General features: G+C 45.1%; 2 protein-coding genes across 3 annotated transcripts; one reads left to right on the top strand and one right to left on the bottom strand.

Annotated features, from left to right (window-relative positions):
* The first annotated feature begins 5,544 nt into the window (after positions 1-5,544).
* LOC117867055 (protein NLP2) lies at positions 5,545-10,206 on the top strand. Of its 2 annotated transcripts, none has more exons than XM_034751377.2 (6): positions 5,545-5,818; positions 6,132-6,958; positions 7,307-7,348; positions 7,451-8,203; positions 8,660-8,783; positions 9,054-10,206. In XM_034751377.2, exons 2-6 carry the CDS (start codon positions 6,203-6,205, stop codon positions 10,022-10,024), a joined length of 2,646 nt encoding a protein of 881 aa, XP_034607268.1. In that variant the 5' UTR covers positions 5,545-5,818; positions 6,132-6,202; the 3' UTR covers positions 10,025-10,206. The 2 variants fall into 2 exon arrangements, with proteins under 2 accessions (XP_034607268.1, XP_034607269.1); XM_034751378.2 differs by having other exon boundaries at positions 6,201-6,958.
* A 479-nt stretch (positions 10,207-10,685) lies between these two features.
* Positions 10,686-12,667, bottom strand: LOC117867056 (F-box/LRR-repeat protein 12). Its single transcript, XM_034751380.2, has 2 exons — positions 11,182-12,667; positions 10,686-11,105 (listed from the first exon to the last, which is right to left on the bottom strand). Exon 1 carries the CDS (start codon positions 12,515-12,517, stop codon positions 11,357-11,359), a length of 1,161 nt encoding a protein of 386 aa, XP_034607271.1. The 5' UTR covers positions 12,518-12,667; the 3' UTR covers positions 10,686-11,105; positions 11,182-11,356.
* Between the last annotated feature and the right edge of the window lie 3,502 nt (positions 12,668-16,169).

The following is a 16,169-nucleotide window of genomic DNA, read 5'->3' on the forward strand; positions in this document are numbered from 1 at the left end:
GTCGGAGCAGGTAAAAGGGAGGCGGGACGGGGCGGAGCGAAGCAACCTTCTGGTGTGCAGGGAGTCGAACACGACGCAGGGAGGAGGGAGGGTGGGATGTGGCTGGGGGAGGTGGGGAGAAGAGCGAGAGAAGGGGAAGAGAGAGAAGAAGAGAGAGGAGGAAGGAAGGAAGTGGGGGTAAATGAGTCTTTTGTAAACCCAGGTGCTAAAGTTTAGCCTAGTTTTCAAAAAAAAAAAGGGAGATAAACTTTAGCCCTCCATTTGAGCGGGCTAAACTGGGCTAAACTTCAGCCCTCCATTTGAGGGGGCTAAATTGGGCTAAAGTTTAGCCCTTGGTATCCAAACAGGTGTCGAGGATACATCCCTAGTACCCGTAAGGAAGGAAGAAGTCGGACTCCTACTAGGATTCCCCTGTAATCCTACTATGACTCATCCCGTGTAATCCTACTAGGAGTCCTCCTTGTAATCCGACTAGTACTCTGCCCCTCGAGTATATAAAGGAGGGCAGGGGTACCTAGCTCGGAAGGTCACACCTCAACACCCAAGCGTAGGGCGCAATATACAAACACTCCTAAACAGGACGTAGGGTATTACGCTACTCTAGCGGCCCGAACCTATCTAAATCCGTATCTCGTGTCCTCGCTTTTACCTTCAAGTTCCAGATCCGGCGATCTCCCGCTACACATTCAGCTACCTCAGGTACCCCTTGGTATACGGCCGGTATAAAACACCGACATTGGCGCCCACCGTGGGGCAGATCGTCGAGATCATCGGGCGAGCTTGAAGGACCTCATCTTCAAGCCAGCGTTCGCTTTCAAAGCGGGCACAACCTTCATCTTCAACTCCTGACTTTGCATCAACGACGGCACTGGGTCCTTCCAATGCTGCATCATCGACAACCAGTAGAAGAAGCGCCTCGACAGGAACTCTCTTCCACAAGAATCAGAAAATCTCGTTCAGAAAATTGACAAATTAAACCTCGGATCAAGGTTCGACTGCAAACTCGTACTCCGACAGCAACTTCGGGTTCGACCGCGATTCGAACTCGAACTCCGACGGCGGCTATAGGTCCGACCATGACTTGAACTCGGAGTCCGATGATGACTCCGGGTCTAGGTACAACTCCGAGTCCGACGACGACTCCAGGTTCGACCGCAACGCGGAGTCCGACGGTGACTCCAGCTTCAACTCCGACTTGAAGTCCGACAACGACTCTGAGTTCGACTACAACTCGAAAGTCCGACTACATCGCGAGCTCACCGACAACTACAGGCGGCTCACCGATGATTTCTTCGACTATGTCGTGGGCACGCCGATGACCATGGTCGGCTTGCCGATGACTCCGTCGACTACGAGCAGCTCGTCGATGACTTCAACTACGTTGTGAACTCGCCGATGACTATGGGCGGCTTGGCAATGACTTCGACTACTACTTCTCTCAGCAACACACTGACAACTACTTCGTCATGACGCTCGCCGACGACTTCTCCTTACGTCGCGGCGCTCGCCGACTACTACGGGCGGCTCGCCGACGACTACTTCGACCACATCGCGACGCTCGCTGACGACTACTTCTACTACTCGTCTCGACTACAAGGCTAGTCGAGGGCAGACTACTGCAACTCCTCATCTCGACTAAAAAGTTAGTCGGGGCAAACTTTGCATCGTCGACAACTAGTCAGAATCGCCTCCGACTAGTCGACTTCGTCAACAACCGTTATGGCTTCATCAATGACCGTCACGGCTTCGTCAACAATCATCCACGAATCAAGCTAAGTCATTTTTCTAAATTATTTTCCGGCTTACTTTCCGCTTGCGTGCAACACGCGCTCTACTCTCCGGAAACTCTCACGCACAACACACGCTCTATTCGCCAGGGGGTAGCAAACTCTTGCGCAATCGCGCAGTCTCTTTCTTGTCACAGCAGCGACTACTCTCACTTTTGTCTTCTCTTAAGGTCACTACTCTTCTCGAGCAGAACACGCCTTAACTCGTGAAAGCCTCAGGCGCATCTGTCACACCTAAGCCCATACGCGTGTACGAGACAAAGGTCTCACACACGCAGTGGCAAAGGCTACCCGAAGACTGAGAGTCTAAGCGTAACAGGCTAACTACTCGGGGAGAGTATGACTGAAATAAGAGCTTGACTTGCAACTTTCATATTGATCACTGAATAAATTTCAGCAGTTTCAAAATCCTACAAATGCTACATAATGTACGCATCTTTTCTTTCAGGTCAAGATTTGGCGACGACGCTCGTTGCGACACCAAGTGTGCCTCCAGAGGCACAGACTAGTTCCCGAACTCGGGGGCTAAGCACCAATCACTACTCAATATATCTCCAGTGGCTCAGCTAACTCCCAAGCTCAGGGGCTGAACGCTGCAAAGCTACTCGACGTGACTCCTACGGTTCACCTGGCGCATAAGCTCGGGGGTTGGACGCCGCAAGACTACTTGGATGATGACTTCCATGAAGACTGAAGACCCTCGAGTTGATTATTCAATCAATCCAAGGCTCGGGGGCTGATAAGCTACACCCAACAATCGATTTTTTCGAGTCGAAAGAGGAAGATTCAAAATTTTGACCCTCAGTCTGATTCTACGATTCAACCTAAGGCTCGGGGGCTACTCCATATGGAGTGCGACTTTCGCCGCCCTCCATACATGAAGACTACAATATCAAGATGATCAAGACTTTGAGCACACCATAGCCTCATGGCAGCTTTGAGAAGCTTTGAAGATTTCGCCAGATAAAGTACTCGAGGAACACCAAGACTACTCGGCGAATATCTTAAAAGTACTCGAAGACTGCTGCATTCGACTATGAAGCGCTCGGGGGCTTGTTGGGGATACATCCCCAGTACCCGCAAGGAAGGAAGAAGTCGGACTCCTACTAGAATTCCCCTATAATCCTACTAGGACTCATCCCGTGTAATCCTACTAGGAGTTCTCCTTGTAATCCGACTAGTACTCTGCCCCCTGGAATATATAAAGGAATCCGACTAGTACTCTGCCCCCTGGAGTATATAAAGGAGGGCAGGGGTACCTAGCTCGGTAGGTCACACCTCAACACCCAAGCGCAGGGCGCAATATACAAACACTCCTAAACAGGACGTAGCGTATTACGCTACTCTAGCGGCCCGAACCTGTCTAAATCCGTATCTCGTGTCCTCACTTTTACCTTCAAGTTCCAGGTCCGGCGATCCCCCGCTACACATTCTGCTACCTCAGGTACCTCTTGGTAGATGGCCGGTATAAAACACCAACAACAGGACCGAAGAAACAAGAAACCGACCTGGTGATTGGGCCGACTGCGGCCATGGGCCGTCGCGACGAAGCTACCGGAGTAGCACGAAGCTATCTGAGAGACGGACAGAGCATGGGGCACTGGGAGCAGGAAGTAGGAGGAGGCTATCAATGAGAGGGGGGAGAGAGCGCCCAAGGTAGGAAGCAGACGTGGCGTGGCTTGGCTTCTCGGTCGCTTCCCTCTGGACAAGGTAAGGGAGAGCACTGGAGTCGGATGGAGACCAGAGAGCGGAGGGACCTTATCAGTAATTTCGCGTTTATTTCTGTTGTATCCCGCCCAAACCACCCCCACTGGTGGGTTTTGAACGCTGGGAAATGAGGTGCTTCTATCCCAATCCGGCGCCTCCTCCATTTCCCTATCCATGTTTCCAAATAAAGAATTAGTTTTATTTCCCTATCCCAATCTTCATTTCCATATATCCAAACACCACCATAGCGGGGTACATGCTTAAAGAACCATTAGAATAACTATATTAACACCCAATCACTATAATCACAAATTATAATCTAATGGGATCATGTTTCTTACAAACTTGTATATTGTGGGATATAAAATTGGTGCTATTATATCCGTACTTAAAAATGGTTTCCTACAATAATTAATAATTATACTTTTGATGTCATGTTACAAGAGATAGCAGTGAAAATGTACATTATCTGGATTTCATGCAAAGTTTCACTACTCTCAGACCATTTTCGATGGGAGTCTTATCCTTATTAAACAGAGTGCTATATCGGTACTTTTAATGGTGATAAAGAGTTAACAAAGAGAGAGGTGGAATAAATTTCACTATAAATTAAATATTTTCTTACTTATATGCATTTTAGAACTAGAAATACGAAATCCTTCCCCTTAGAGCAACTCCAAGAGGCTGCTAATCTTACCCTAATACTTTTTTAGGGAAAAAAGAGAAAAAAGAACTCCAACAGTCGACCCAAACCTTCCCCAATTTTTTAGCAACACTAAAAAACAGCCTACCACCACGTATATTTTAGCGTTGGCATTCCTCCCCCAATCCTGATTCCCGCATGCTCGCGCGTCCTTTCCGATGGGCCCAATACGATGACGTGGCCTGTTTATAATATTGTGGGCCATTTATTAGCAATCTGCTGTGGATTGATACGTTTTTGGAGGAAATTTTTTTGGAAGAACTCCCAATACATAGGTAGTGTTTGGTTGGGCTGTGGCTTTTGGAAAAGCTGCTGTGAGCTGTGGAAAAGCAACTGTGAGAAAGCAACTGTGGAAAAAGCAGAAGACCGTTTGGTTAGAGGAGCTGTGAAACTGTAGGCTATGTAAGAAATACCTGTAATGCCCCTAAAGGTTTGTGAGTGTGTTTGTATGCAAATTGCTCGTAACAAAATAAATTTTATATATTTTCATCCATTAAAGTGATTGGTCCACATAAATAGAATTATATCCATCAAAAGTTCTATACAAGGATGTCATCCTTCAACATGGATGAGCAGGGAGCGGCGGACGGGCCGGTGGCCGGCAATCGGGGGCGACGGGCGGCGGGGTGCGGCGGCTGCGGTCGTTGGGCGGCGGTCGTCCGGGAGGCGGGGTGTGGCGGGCGGCCGGGGGCGCCAGGAGGCAGGCCGGTGACCGAGGGCGGCGGACGGCGGGCCGGCGGATCGCGGACGGCTGGCCAGCAGCCGGCGACCTGGGGCGACGGGTGGCGGCGGCCGTCCGGGGGCGGGGGGTGTGGCGGGGGGCCGGGGGCGCCGGGTCGGCAGGAAGTGGATTGGCGACCGGGGACGACGGATGGCGGGTCGGCGGATGGCGTCCGGCGGCGACGGGCGGCGGGGTGCGGCGATGGGCCGCCGATGGCGGCGCGCAAAGAGACGGAAGGGTATGCGGGGAGGAGCGGACGGACGTGTCGGGAGAAATAGATAGGGGCAAAAAACAAATCATTACCTTCATAATCAGTGGCGGGTGGGTAATTTTTTACCATAAAAGCACTTGAAAGCAGGAGGAAGGTGCTTTTTGATTTTGTACTAGAGCAAAAGTAGCTTTTGGGCAAAAGCACGTAGAGCTTTTAGACCTTTTGGTTGACTTTTGACTTTTGCAAAAGCAAAAGCAGGTTGGAAAGTCCAACCAAAGGCACCCATAGTTTTGGGGAAGAAATTTTTGAGTAGTCTTGGAGTTGCTCTTAAATCGACTGATGGCAAATATACTGATGCTGTGGGCCCCATAGACCACGATGCTATCGAGGTTATAAAAAGCACAGTTAAGGTTTTGCTCCTGCTTCATTCGGTTCTCGAAAGGGACAAAAAGGCGCCGCCTAACGCACAGATACCATGAAATCCAAGAACACCCCCTCCAGCTAGATTTCCCTCCTCGCCCCTCCCATCTAGGCAGATGATCTTCCAGAAGGTCCACCAAAGATTCCTCCTCGATTCTTCACTGCTCATCCTGAATCCATCAGCTCCCTGCGCCCCTGTTCCGCTATGCGCAACCAGAAAGATTCTTCGAACAAGAAAGGAAAACAAATCGAGCTGCTGATACTCTGAGGTATGAATACTGAGATTTCTTTCCACGCGAGCTGCTGACCTGCTGTAATTCATGGATTGTTTCTTTCCCTTCTTTTTTTCAGAAATTGCCCTGCTATTGGATATAGTAATTATTCAGAGTTCGTGCTAAGAATTTAACATTTTCTTAGACTGTTAAAGAATAGATGTTGAATGGAATAGAGAAGCACCTGTTTTACTTTAGTTTTGATCCTTTTTAGGCTTTATGCTGTCAAATGATTCCCTATTTGGATTTAGTCGTGTCCTTTCTTTGTATATGTTGCTATAGCCTTCACATAGATGTCATTTCCTGGCAGGAATTGACAAGTCCTCTGCTCTTCAATTTGGTAAAGAAATATTTCATCCGGTGGTGTGACCATTGCTAGGAATGGATGGGATTGGGACATCGGTTTGTGGTGCCGGCTCACCGCCGGACATGGACTCTTTTACGCTCTCAGACTTTGATGGCCTTGAGAGATACACGGATCTTGGTGCTGGCATCTCGGTAGATGACAGTGTTCTGTCAGCGCTCTGTTCTTCACTGAGTTCGGAGGAGCAAGCTGAAGCTGGTGCTTCCATCAGCGAGGATGGTGACTCCCCTGACGGTTCAGCTTCCGGCGAGGTTATGCACATGTGCACTGCTACCCTCCCCAAGTCAATACATGGTGCTGCCATCACCCTGCCGGAGAGGATGCTGAGGGCTCTGGCGATGCTAAAGGATGCATCAAGTGGTTCTGGAGCAATCCTTGCTCAAGTCTGGATGCCTGTGAGATATGGGGAGCGCCAGGTTCTTACAACCTCTGACCAGCCGTTCTTGCTGGATCAGAGGCTCACAGGGTACAGAGAAATATCCAGGAAGTTCATATTCTCTGCTTCAGAAGGACCAGAGCAATTCCCTGGATTGCCCGGGAGGGTTTTCATATCTTGCATGCCAGAGTGGACCTCAAATGTAATGTACTACCACGACTCAGAGTATTTGAGGGTGGATCATGCCGCGCGCCATGAGGTCCGTGGATCCCTTGCTGTGCCAGTTATCGATTCCAGTGGCCCTTCAGATTCTTGCTGCGCCGTGCTAGAAGTAGTTATGACACAGGAGAAGGACAACTTCATGTCCGAGATTGACAGCATTTCTAAAGCTCTGCAGGTTAGGACAGACAACCCCTGTTGTTCTCCATCAGAAAGTTCTTCTCTTTGCAATGCGTCTAAGCTATTTTCAGCATAAGGTTGTTCTGTATGTACCATAAAAAAGGAATACAGACTATGCTTTAGGCTTAGACATCTGTCAGAACAGTTTATATTCAAATTTAGCTGATACTTCTTCATATACTTATTGTTAGTTTTTTAAAGTTTAAGTAGATCTGTTAACATTATGGGTATGGTCCTAGCCTATGTATTCTTCAATATGTGTAACAGCATAAACAGAAACATTATTTTGTTTATTCGTTACTGTAGTTTCTTCTCTGAGCTTACACATGGCATTGTATTATTGCAGTCTGTTAACTTGAGCACTGTGAAAGCATGGACATATCCCCAGGTACCAATCTTTACTATACTACTATACTGACAAGGGCAGGTATCAGAACAACTATTGTTCCAAAATTCAATTGAAATTTCTGTTACTTGTATTTTTCCCCAGAACCTTACTAGGAACCAGGAATCTGCATTCACAGAAATATCGGATGTTCTGCAAACTGTATGCCATGCACACATGCTACCTCTGGCACTTGTATGGGTTCCGTTTTGCTCGAGCAGCAATGCAAATGTGTCGATTGAGTATGGTGACCAGGATATGAAATTCAATTTAAGGAAGAAAGATTTGCTTTGCATACATGAATCTGCCTGTTATGCCAATGACATGAGGATGCACTATTTTGTCCGTGCCTGTGGTGACCACCCCCTTGAGAGGGGACAAGGTGTTGCTGGAAATGTAATCTTATCAAATAGTCCATTCTTCTCCTGTGATGTAAAGGATTATGATGTGTGTGATTATCCACTGGCCCATCATGCACGGAAATTTGGCCTTCAAGCTGCTGTCGCAATTAGGCTGCGGAGCACATACACTGGAAGTGATGATTATGTGCTAGAGTATTTCCTTCCACTGATGTGCAAAGGTTGTGATGAACAGCAGCGCTTACTTGATGACATTGCAGAGACTATGCAGAGAGCGTGCAAGAGTCTGAGAACTGTTTCGAATTCTGAACTGATGGCAGATACCACAGTAAAGCCATCAAACAAGAAGGGATGTAGAATAAGATTCCCATCATCTGATATGTCTATAAATTCAGGCCATAAACTTAATGTAATTAGCACAATCAAAGCAAATGTGCTTTCTGGACATCAGAAGATGAACACTAACGAGCTACTGGGAGATATGAAGCGTGCTAAAAAGGTCATCTCTTGCTCAACTTTGCTCCTCCCCTTTTCTCATCCCTCTGTTTTATGCTGTCTGCCTTCCACTGCTTCAGCCATAAATAACTGTAGGTTTGACAAATGCAAGATAATTTAATCGATAAACTCTTGGAAGGATTTCATACAAAATTTGCCAAAGCATTGCGCCCTTCCTTCCAGGTTCAAGACTTTAAATCACAATATCATTTTGCAGGTTGCTATAACATCATAACACTGACCCAGTATGACAATATAATTTTGCTGTCCTATAATAGCATAAAGTTGGTCCAGAAGTCCGGATCAATATATTTACAATTATAGGTTTAAACATCTGTGTAGTTCATATAGCTAACTACTATTGTTCTCATTTTAAAAATAGTTAATACTACATTGAATGATGATATAAGTCGAATTTACCACTTAGAAGTATCTAATCGGTACGCCTTTCTTTTTGTAGTTGAAACCTAGCACTACTTCACATGGGGAGAAAACGAGCACCTCAATGGAGAAGAATATTAGCTTGAGTGTCCTTCAGAAGTATTTTGCTGGGAGTCTAAAAGATGCTTCAAAGAGCCTTGGTGGTATGTTCTTTATATTGTCTCATGAGTCATGATCCTTTTCTGTTTTTTTTTGTGTGTATAAGTGAGGTCTTATTCAGTTAGATTAAATTCAGATGAACCCAGAGAAGAACAAGTGCAGATATGTTCCAAGCTAGCACAATAGCATAAATAAAGATATAAAGGGGAAATCACAAGTAAAGTAAATGATTGATGTTGTTGGATATAGAAGTATTTCTGAAAGAGAAGAGACGTACAGGAACTATTTATTATTACTTTGCTGTTGCTTTGCAGTTTGTCCCACGACATTAAAAAGGATATGCCGTCAACATGGAATATCACGGTGGCCGTCTCGTAAGATAAAGAAGGTGAATCGATCTCTCGAGAAGATCCAGAATGTCATAAGCTCAGTACATGGAGTTGTTGACAGAGAACTAAAATATGATCCTGCAACTGGATTTCTCATTTCATCTATTTCCCCTTCTGGGAATCCTTTGCTGATTGATGTTGAAGGTGATGGTGTTGATCCTCCACACATTGAATCTGAAAGTTCGCAACTAAAGATTAAACTTGATTGTGGTGCTAGTCAAGGAGAATATCAGGGCCAACTTGTTTTGAAAGCACAGGAAGAAAAGTTGAGTGAAATTGATTTCAGTCTGAATGAGGGAAGATTGTCTCTAAATTCACATTCTTCTGGTACATCAAACAGGTCACTATCTGCTGATACATACAATGTTTCACACTTTATAAATGAAAAAGCCACTTCCTTCCAAACCGGGTTGGGGATAGTGGGAAGTCAGGGCAATAATGCATCAAGGGATTTGTTTCTTGTGCCACAATCTAATATCGGGACTGAAACGCTCCCATCTTCATCCAGCAAGACAGATTACTCCAGTGGCAGTGCATCCAGTCATGGAACTTTCCAGAAATGCTCCAAAACTCAGGCATCAGCTAATGAAGGCAATACAACCGTCACTGTGAAGGCCAATTACAAGGATGATGCCGTGAGGTTCAAGTTGCTGCCATCCATGAAACACCATGATTTGCTTGAGGAAATCGCAAAGCGGATGAAACTATCTGTTGGATCGTTTCACCTCAAGTACAGAGATGATGAGGATGACTGGGTGATCCTAGAAAGCGATGCTGACCTACAGGAATGTCTTGATATACTAGAAATCACCAGGTCACATGTTTTAAAAGTTCAAGTAAGAGATGTTACACATCCTGCTGCAAGTTCAGGTAGTAGCTCAGTATTAGGCATGTAGGTCAGCACACTGCGGCAAAAAACTGGTGCAGCAGAATGTGTGCATTTTGCTGTATTGTACAAAGTACTGGTGCAGAACTATTTGTTCAGTTTGCTGTATTGTACAAAGTACTGGTGCAGAACTATTTGTCAAGTTTGCCATGTTGTGCAAAGCATGTAAAGAGCCTTGATGTTTGAGCATAATTACTGCTATTCCATATTGTTCAAAGTAGAAACTTTGGTGCTCTTCATAATTTCTCCGTGCAGACTGATGGTAGAGTTTAAAAGATGTTCAGTATTGAAAATATATGATTGTAACGTTGAACTTCTGAATCGCTATGTTTAATGTAATAGTTTCATGGAAACGATGAATGGCTGGTGTTAGAGATCAACAAAGTTATATAATATGGTCATCCACCTATGGCTCTGAAATCTGAATACAGAATGATGTGAACTGAGGCAGTTTGCAGTTATTTGGTAGGAAATGCAAATAATTTCTGCTGTTGGTCAGAATCTCGTATCTATTTAAATAGTGATCATGTATAGCTTTGGGACTATGGTTATAATTTGGTGATACTTCTGTGGGAAATAGCGGAGGTAATAGCTTTTCAGAGCAGAGACAGGGCATGGCTCAGCTGCCTGTCATATGACCATATATCAAATGAAGTAGCTGAAATCACAGGTGCAACAATAGCACACAACCATCACATTCAACTTTAGTATTCGACCAGTTGATTTAAGTGTTGTGGTTTGATAAAGAGCTGAAATTGCTCCACAAACCGAATGATTGCAGCCAAAGGATCTCCAAGCAAACTGGCCTGGATGCCAGATGGGCGTCATTCCTGATAAAGGAACTGAACAAACGGAGGATACCATGGGGAATACCATTGCCAGGGCAAACGGGCTTCAGGGGTCAGCTAAGCGCAACTCATCTTTTGCAGGTTATGCTACAGGAGCTTGCTCAGCTAGACCTCAGTTTTCAGGTTGTTCTCATCAACATTGCACTTCTCGTTCTCGGCTGAAAATTTCAAGCCTGTGTAGCAGACCTAACTGATGATAGGGCAGAACTGCCGTTCCATAATTTAGACAGAAACACAAGCAATCTGTTTCACCAGTAAACCAGATTCAGAGCATATTAATAATCAAAGTACACCTTATATAAATTCAACTCATTTGTACCTATATATATTGTTCAGTCCACAACACCCTTCAGTATGATATTTTACAACGAAGAAATAAGTACGCACCGGAGCAAACATAACACGCAGCATAATGACTGAAGAATCAATCACCTGTAATGAGACGGGCTAGAACTTGTAAGCCCAAACATAGAAAATCTAACTAGAACCTCTCATCATTGCATCCGGAACAAATTCTCAATGGATGGACCAATGGACATAACTTCATCCACCCTTAGGTTCACATGAGGCCTGGAAATGGTAAAAAAAGCCAGACCATTATTGGTAATCTTGGCACAGCCATTTATGTGCAGAACTTCAAGGTGTGGACAGCCATCACCGAGGGCTATCAAACTCTGGTCACAGATGTTTCGGCAGCGGTTCACATGCAGAACTCTCAGCTTGTTGCAATACAACCTGATCGCAGACCAACCAGGTAAATGGACCCCATGGCAGACAGCAAGGTTCCACTCCTCAAGAAATGGGCACCCACTGGCTATTGCTGTCACAGAATCATCTGTGAGGTAGCGACACATCCTGAGATTCAGAATCCGGAGGCGTTTAGCAAAGGCAAGGCCTCCCAGGCCATCCCGCCCAGTTGAGCTTCCTAACTTGTGGAAGTTCAGGTACTCAAGTCCACCACCACTAACTACATCCAACAAACCATCTGGAGAAAGCATGCAAGATTCAGCTTCAAGATAACGAAGCGTAATTGGGCAACCTCTGAATCCAACACCAGACAGACATCTGCAACCTGTAATGATTAGTGTGCAAATGTTTGAGCAATTGCTAAAGATTGCAGAAACCCCTCTGTCTGAAATGCCCATGCAAGAACCAAGGTTTAGACTCTTCAAAGCACGGCAGCCCTTTGAGAGACTTTCCAAACCAGCATCTGTAATATTAAAGCAGCTTTGAAGTTCAACAACTACCAAATTTGGGCATCCAATCGCCACCTGTGCTAGACCATCATCTGTCATTCCAGAACAGCAGTACAGTGAAAGGGATTGCAGAGATGAACCAGACATTCTCAGAGCGTTCAAAGCTGAGTCAGGTAGCTCTGCAAGTCCAGCAAGGGATATCCTGTTAAGACAAGGTGAGCGGGCCAATATGTTTGGGATGCACCTGGCATGCTCCTTATCTATTGTAGGGTTAAAAGAGCAATGGAATGTTAATGATTTCCGACCAATGTTTCGAACCTTCAACCAATTCCTGCAAGTTAAACCAAAAGCATTCCTGTCCAACTCACTTTCAAGCTTGTTAAATATAGAAAGCAAGCAATCATCAGACAGGTGACTTATGTAGTTTTCTGAGCTGACATCCATTGTCTCTCTTTCCATATTTGACTGAAATACAGATTACTGAGTTCCGTCTGAAGGTTGGAGAGCTTGGATCTTTATTAAATACTTCTGGGATGTACTTGAGGAGGATGAACTTGCTGGATCAAAACTACACAGAACAGTTGGCTCACCATACCCATAGCCAATAGATGCCCCACATTTTCGGCAAAGAAGCTTAGTTTTCGGTCTGTAAGCACGCCAGGTGATGGGAAAGCAAGATATCTCGTCTACCTGAGTAAATCGGCTGAGATCGACAGAAACGAATGAAATCAGTCCTTTCTTCAGAGATTTCTTATATGAGGAGCCTACTTCAGATGTGCTTCGGTTAGAAGATGAAAGGTTTAGAGGGTATCCGCAAGATCCACAGCTGTCAATAGACATGTAACTGTTGTCAGAAAAACACACAAAAAAAGAAAGAAAATAAAACTTGCTGAAAAGAAATAGTGCGCACAGATATAATATGGTATGCACAAGATGGTATTGCATTAAAAAAATGTTCGACCACTCAAGCTGATACTTCAATGGCATTGTATTGAACTTATCTTGCTATTAGTAATATAATTGTAGCAAATAAAAAATTCGGTACCACTAATGCCGTATTGGAGAAGACTGTAACAAAGTGTTTACTTATCTATAGAAATTTCATTCCACTTCAAGTTTTTTCTTTCTGCTGAAGAACTATAATGCTTTTTATCATCTTTATGTATCAGACTGCAACTATAATGTTGCTTATGGTTGCAAATGTTTCCAATGGTTGCAGTCTAACATGTTATGTAAATACAAGGTGCAAATTTGACTTCAGCCAATACAGATACTTTGAATCAATAATGTAAACAAACTACATAACTGCAGTTATTGCTGAGCATTTAGACCAAAACATGTGACGCCAATGCAAAACAGGGGAAGTCTCCTATTACTATTACATGGCAATTTCCCATTGGCTAACTGTTATCTGACAATGGACAACACCTATGTTGCAAGCAGGAGCTCCGTGACAGCACAAATTATCAGTTTCGCACGGTCACGCCGGCAAGCCCATGCGTAGCATGCTCTCGTGTCTGTCTGCGAAATAGGATCTTGCAAGGTGAATCCCGACAAGTTCCGATAACACACTGAACTTTTGCGGGGATGAGCTCACTACGGCATCTGGAAATGACTGCTGTCCCCCAAATTCCAGCAGCATGACTCGTTATTTTGTACTACCAAATAGATGGACACCCAGTTAGACATTCTAGTAAGTAGTAACAAATATCATTAGTTCATCACGCAAACAACTTCTATCCTGGCAGGGAAACCAAGCTCACTTAAACTAAGGATTCTTTCATCAGGCAAAGACTACACCCAATTTCCAACCAGGCAGGCAGAATGGAGTAACTAGATGAACTAATCCTCACACCAATCAACATAGCACAACAGGTTCCGGATTCCCGATTCCCGATTCTTGGTTCCAATACTAACAGGACACCAAGATTCCCACACTCCTAAAGCAAGGAATCCACAGGATAACCCATCCGCAAAGCATAAGAATTCAATTAACCATCCAACAGCAACTACGGCCCACCCAGATTCGACGGGAACCGCAGACAAGAACCGGCCCCGGACTCCCCCGCCTCCATTGCACGCCAAGACGACCAAACAATGGATTAAATTGAAGGCGGAATCGAGGCAGGGGGCACCGAAATCACCTGTAGTCGACGTCGCGCTGGGACATCCTCGGGCCGCGGCAAGATGGGGAAGTCTCATGGATCGAGACGGCGGTGGGGTCAGGGGGAGGAGGCGGCCATGGTCCGATGGTCGCCGAGGCTTGGCTCGCAGGGAAGGGGAAAGGAATTGGGGGCAATGACTTGGCAAATCTTGGCTGTTTGGGCTTTTGGTTGGGGGCGGCCGGCCGGGCGGCGGCAGACGTGTACGCGACTCGGCTTCTTGGCCGGCCGCGGCAGTTCTTGTTTGACCCTGACGTTTCCGTTTCGGGTTCGTAATTTGGGTGACGCGTGCAGGGATTTGTTTTTTTAAAAAAAAACTTGTTTTTTCTGTGCTATGGTATTTCGATTTTCGATGAACAACTCCACTGCAACGTTAATTCTGGTCTGATGTGAAATGTGTAACAATGGGTGCTGTGGAAAGTTTGGCGGTGGCTAAGGGGGTGTTTGGAGAGGGTTGCTAAACTTTTCCACCTCACTTTTAGCACATTTTTAGCACTTGAACTCCCAAACAGGGGTGCTAAAAGGTGTTTAGCACCCTTATTTTTTTAGCACACCCAAGAGGTGCTAAAAGGTGCTAAAAGTGGTCCCCAAGTCCACTTTTTCCTTAGTTGTCCCCTCTCTCTCCTCTCCACTTTTCCCAAGCGAGTCATAAATGAGAGCAATGTAGTCATTTCTCACCCAAGGTGCTAAACTTTAGCACTATATCCAAACAATCAAAGGTGCTAAACTTTAGAACTCTATTTCAGAGTACTAAACTTTAGTACTGTGCTAAAGTTTAGCACAAGGTTCCCAAACAGAACCTGAAGGTGAAACGAAGTGACTGGAAAGGAGGCCACCGAGAGCAGCACCAGCGTATGTTGTCTTTGGCATGGGCTAAGACTCTACACGTCAGGGTGCCAAGTTTGAGCAAAAGGCTCCAACGTCTTAGCTTCCTCTAGAATTTCAAGATGGACCTACCAATTATAAATTATATTTTCCCTTTCACCGACACAGGAGTCCCTACAGAGAACATGGTTGTTTCGCTGGACTTATAAGCCGGCTAAAAAGCTCAAAGGGCTGATTTGTTGTGAGAGAAAAATATTGTTCGGTGGCTGGTAAGCCGGCTGATAAGTTGAAGCGAACAGAGCAATGAACATGGAGAAAGAGGTAAAGTAATTGTTTATTACTTAGCACCGGACGCTCAACTGGGCACCTGAGGCTAGCGGAGCACTGGTAAAAAATTCTACTCCAGCGTATGGCACCCCCTTCGTTCCATTCTCTCTCCTGCTAGCACCACCTAAAACTACACGCTGGAGCTGCTCTGATGCAGCCATGTAGGCTAACACGCGAGGTGCTCATTTCATTTGTGAGTGATGCATGGTGATGGAAATCAGGGTGATTTCCTTATTTGTTTTCATTCAATTTTTTATCTGTGCTGTTTCTTGCAATTTTTTATTGAGAAATCATCCACCATCATTTAGCTTTCTTTTATTTATCGTACTTTTTTATTTTCTGATGTGTCATTTTTTCATTGGTCTAAAATCTGAGTGAAAACTAAAGAGCAAAAAACATGAGCAGTCTCTAAACTTATGTTGTGGTGTCATCCGGGTCCCTAAATTCTCAAAATGCATTTTCAAGTCCCCAAACTTATCTTAATGTGTCATCTAAGTCCCTAAACTCTTGAAGTGCATATTTAGACCTCCAAACTTGTCCTCGGATTTCATCCGGGTCCCTAAACTCTCAAAATTTATTTTCAAATCTTAAAACTTATCACCTGTCGCTGATGGCAATGCTTCCTCTTTGCTCGTTGCCTTCACAACCACCTTATGCTAGCGATAACGCATGTGTTGTTTAGCGCTTGATTAGGAGATCTTAAAATGCACTGTGAGAGTTTAAGGACTTGGATGACACCCCGAGACAAGTTGGGGGATCTGAAAATGTGGTTTGAGAGTTTAGGGACCCGGATAGCA

Source organism: Setaria viridis, chromosome 8 (genome assembly GCF_005286985.2).
Source record: "Setaria viridis chromosome 8, Setaria_viridis_v4.0, whole genome shotgun sequence".
In the NCBI taxonomy this organism is placed as follows: domain Eukaryota; kingdom Viridiplantae; phylum Streptophyta; class Magnoliopsida; order Poales; family Poaceae; genus Setaria; species Setaria viridis.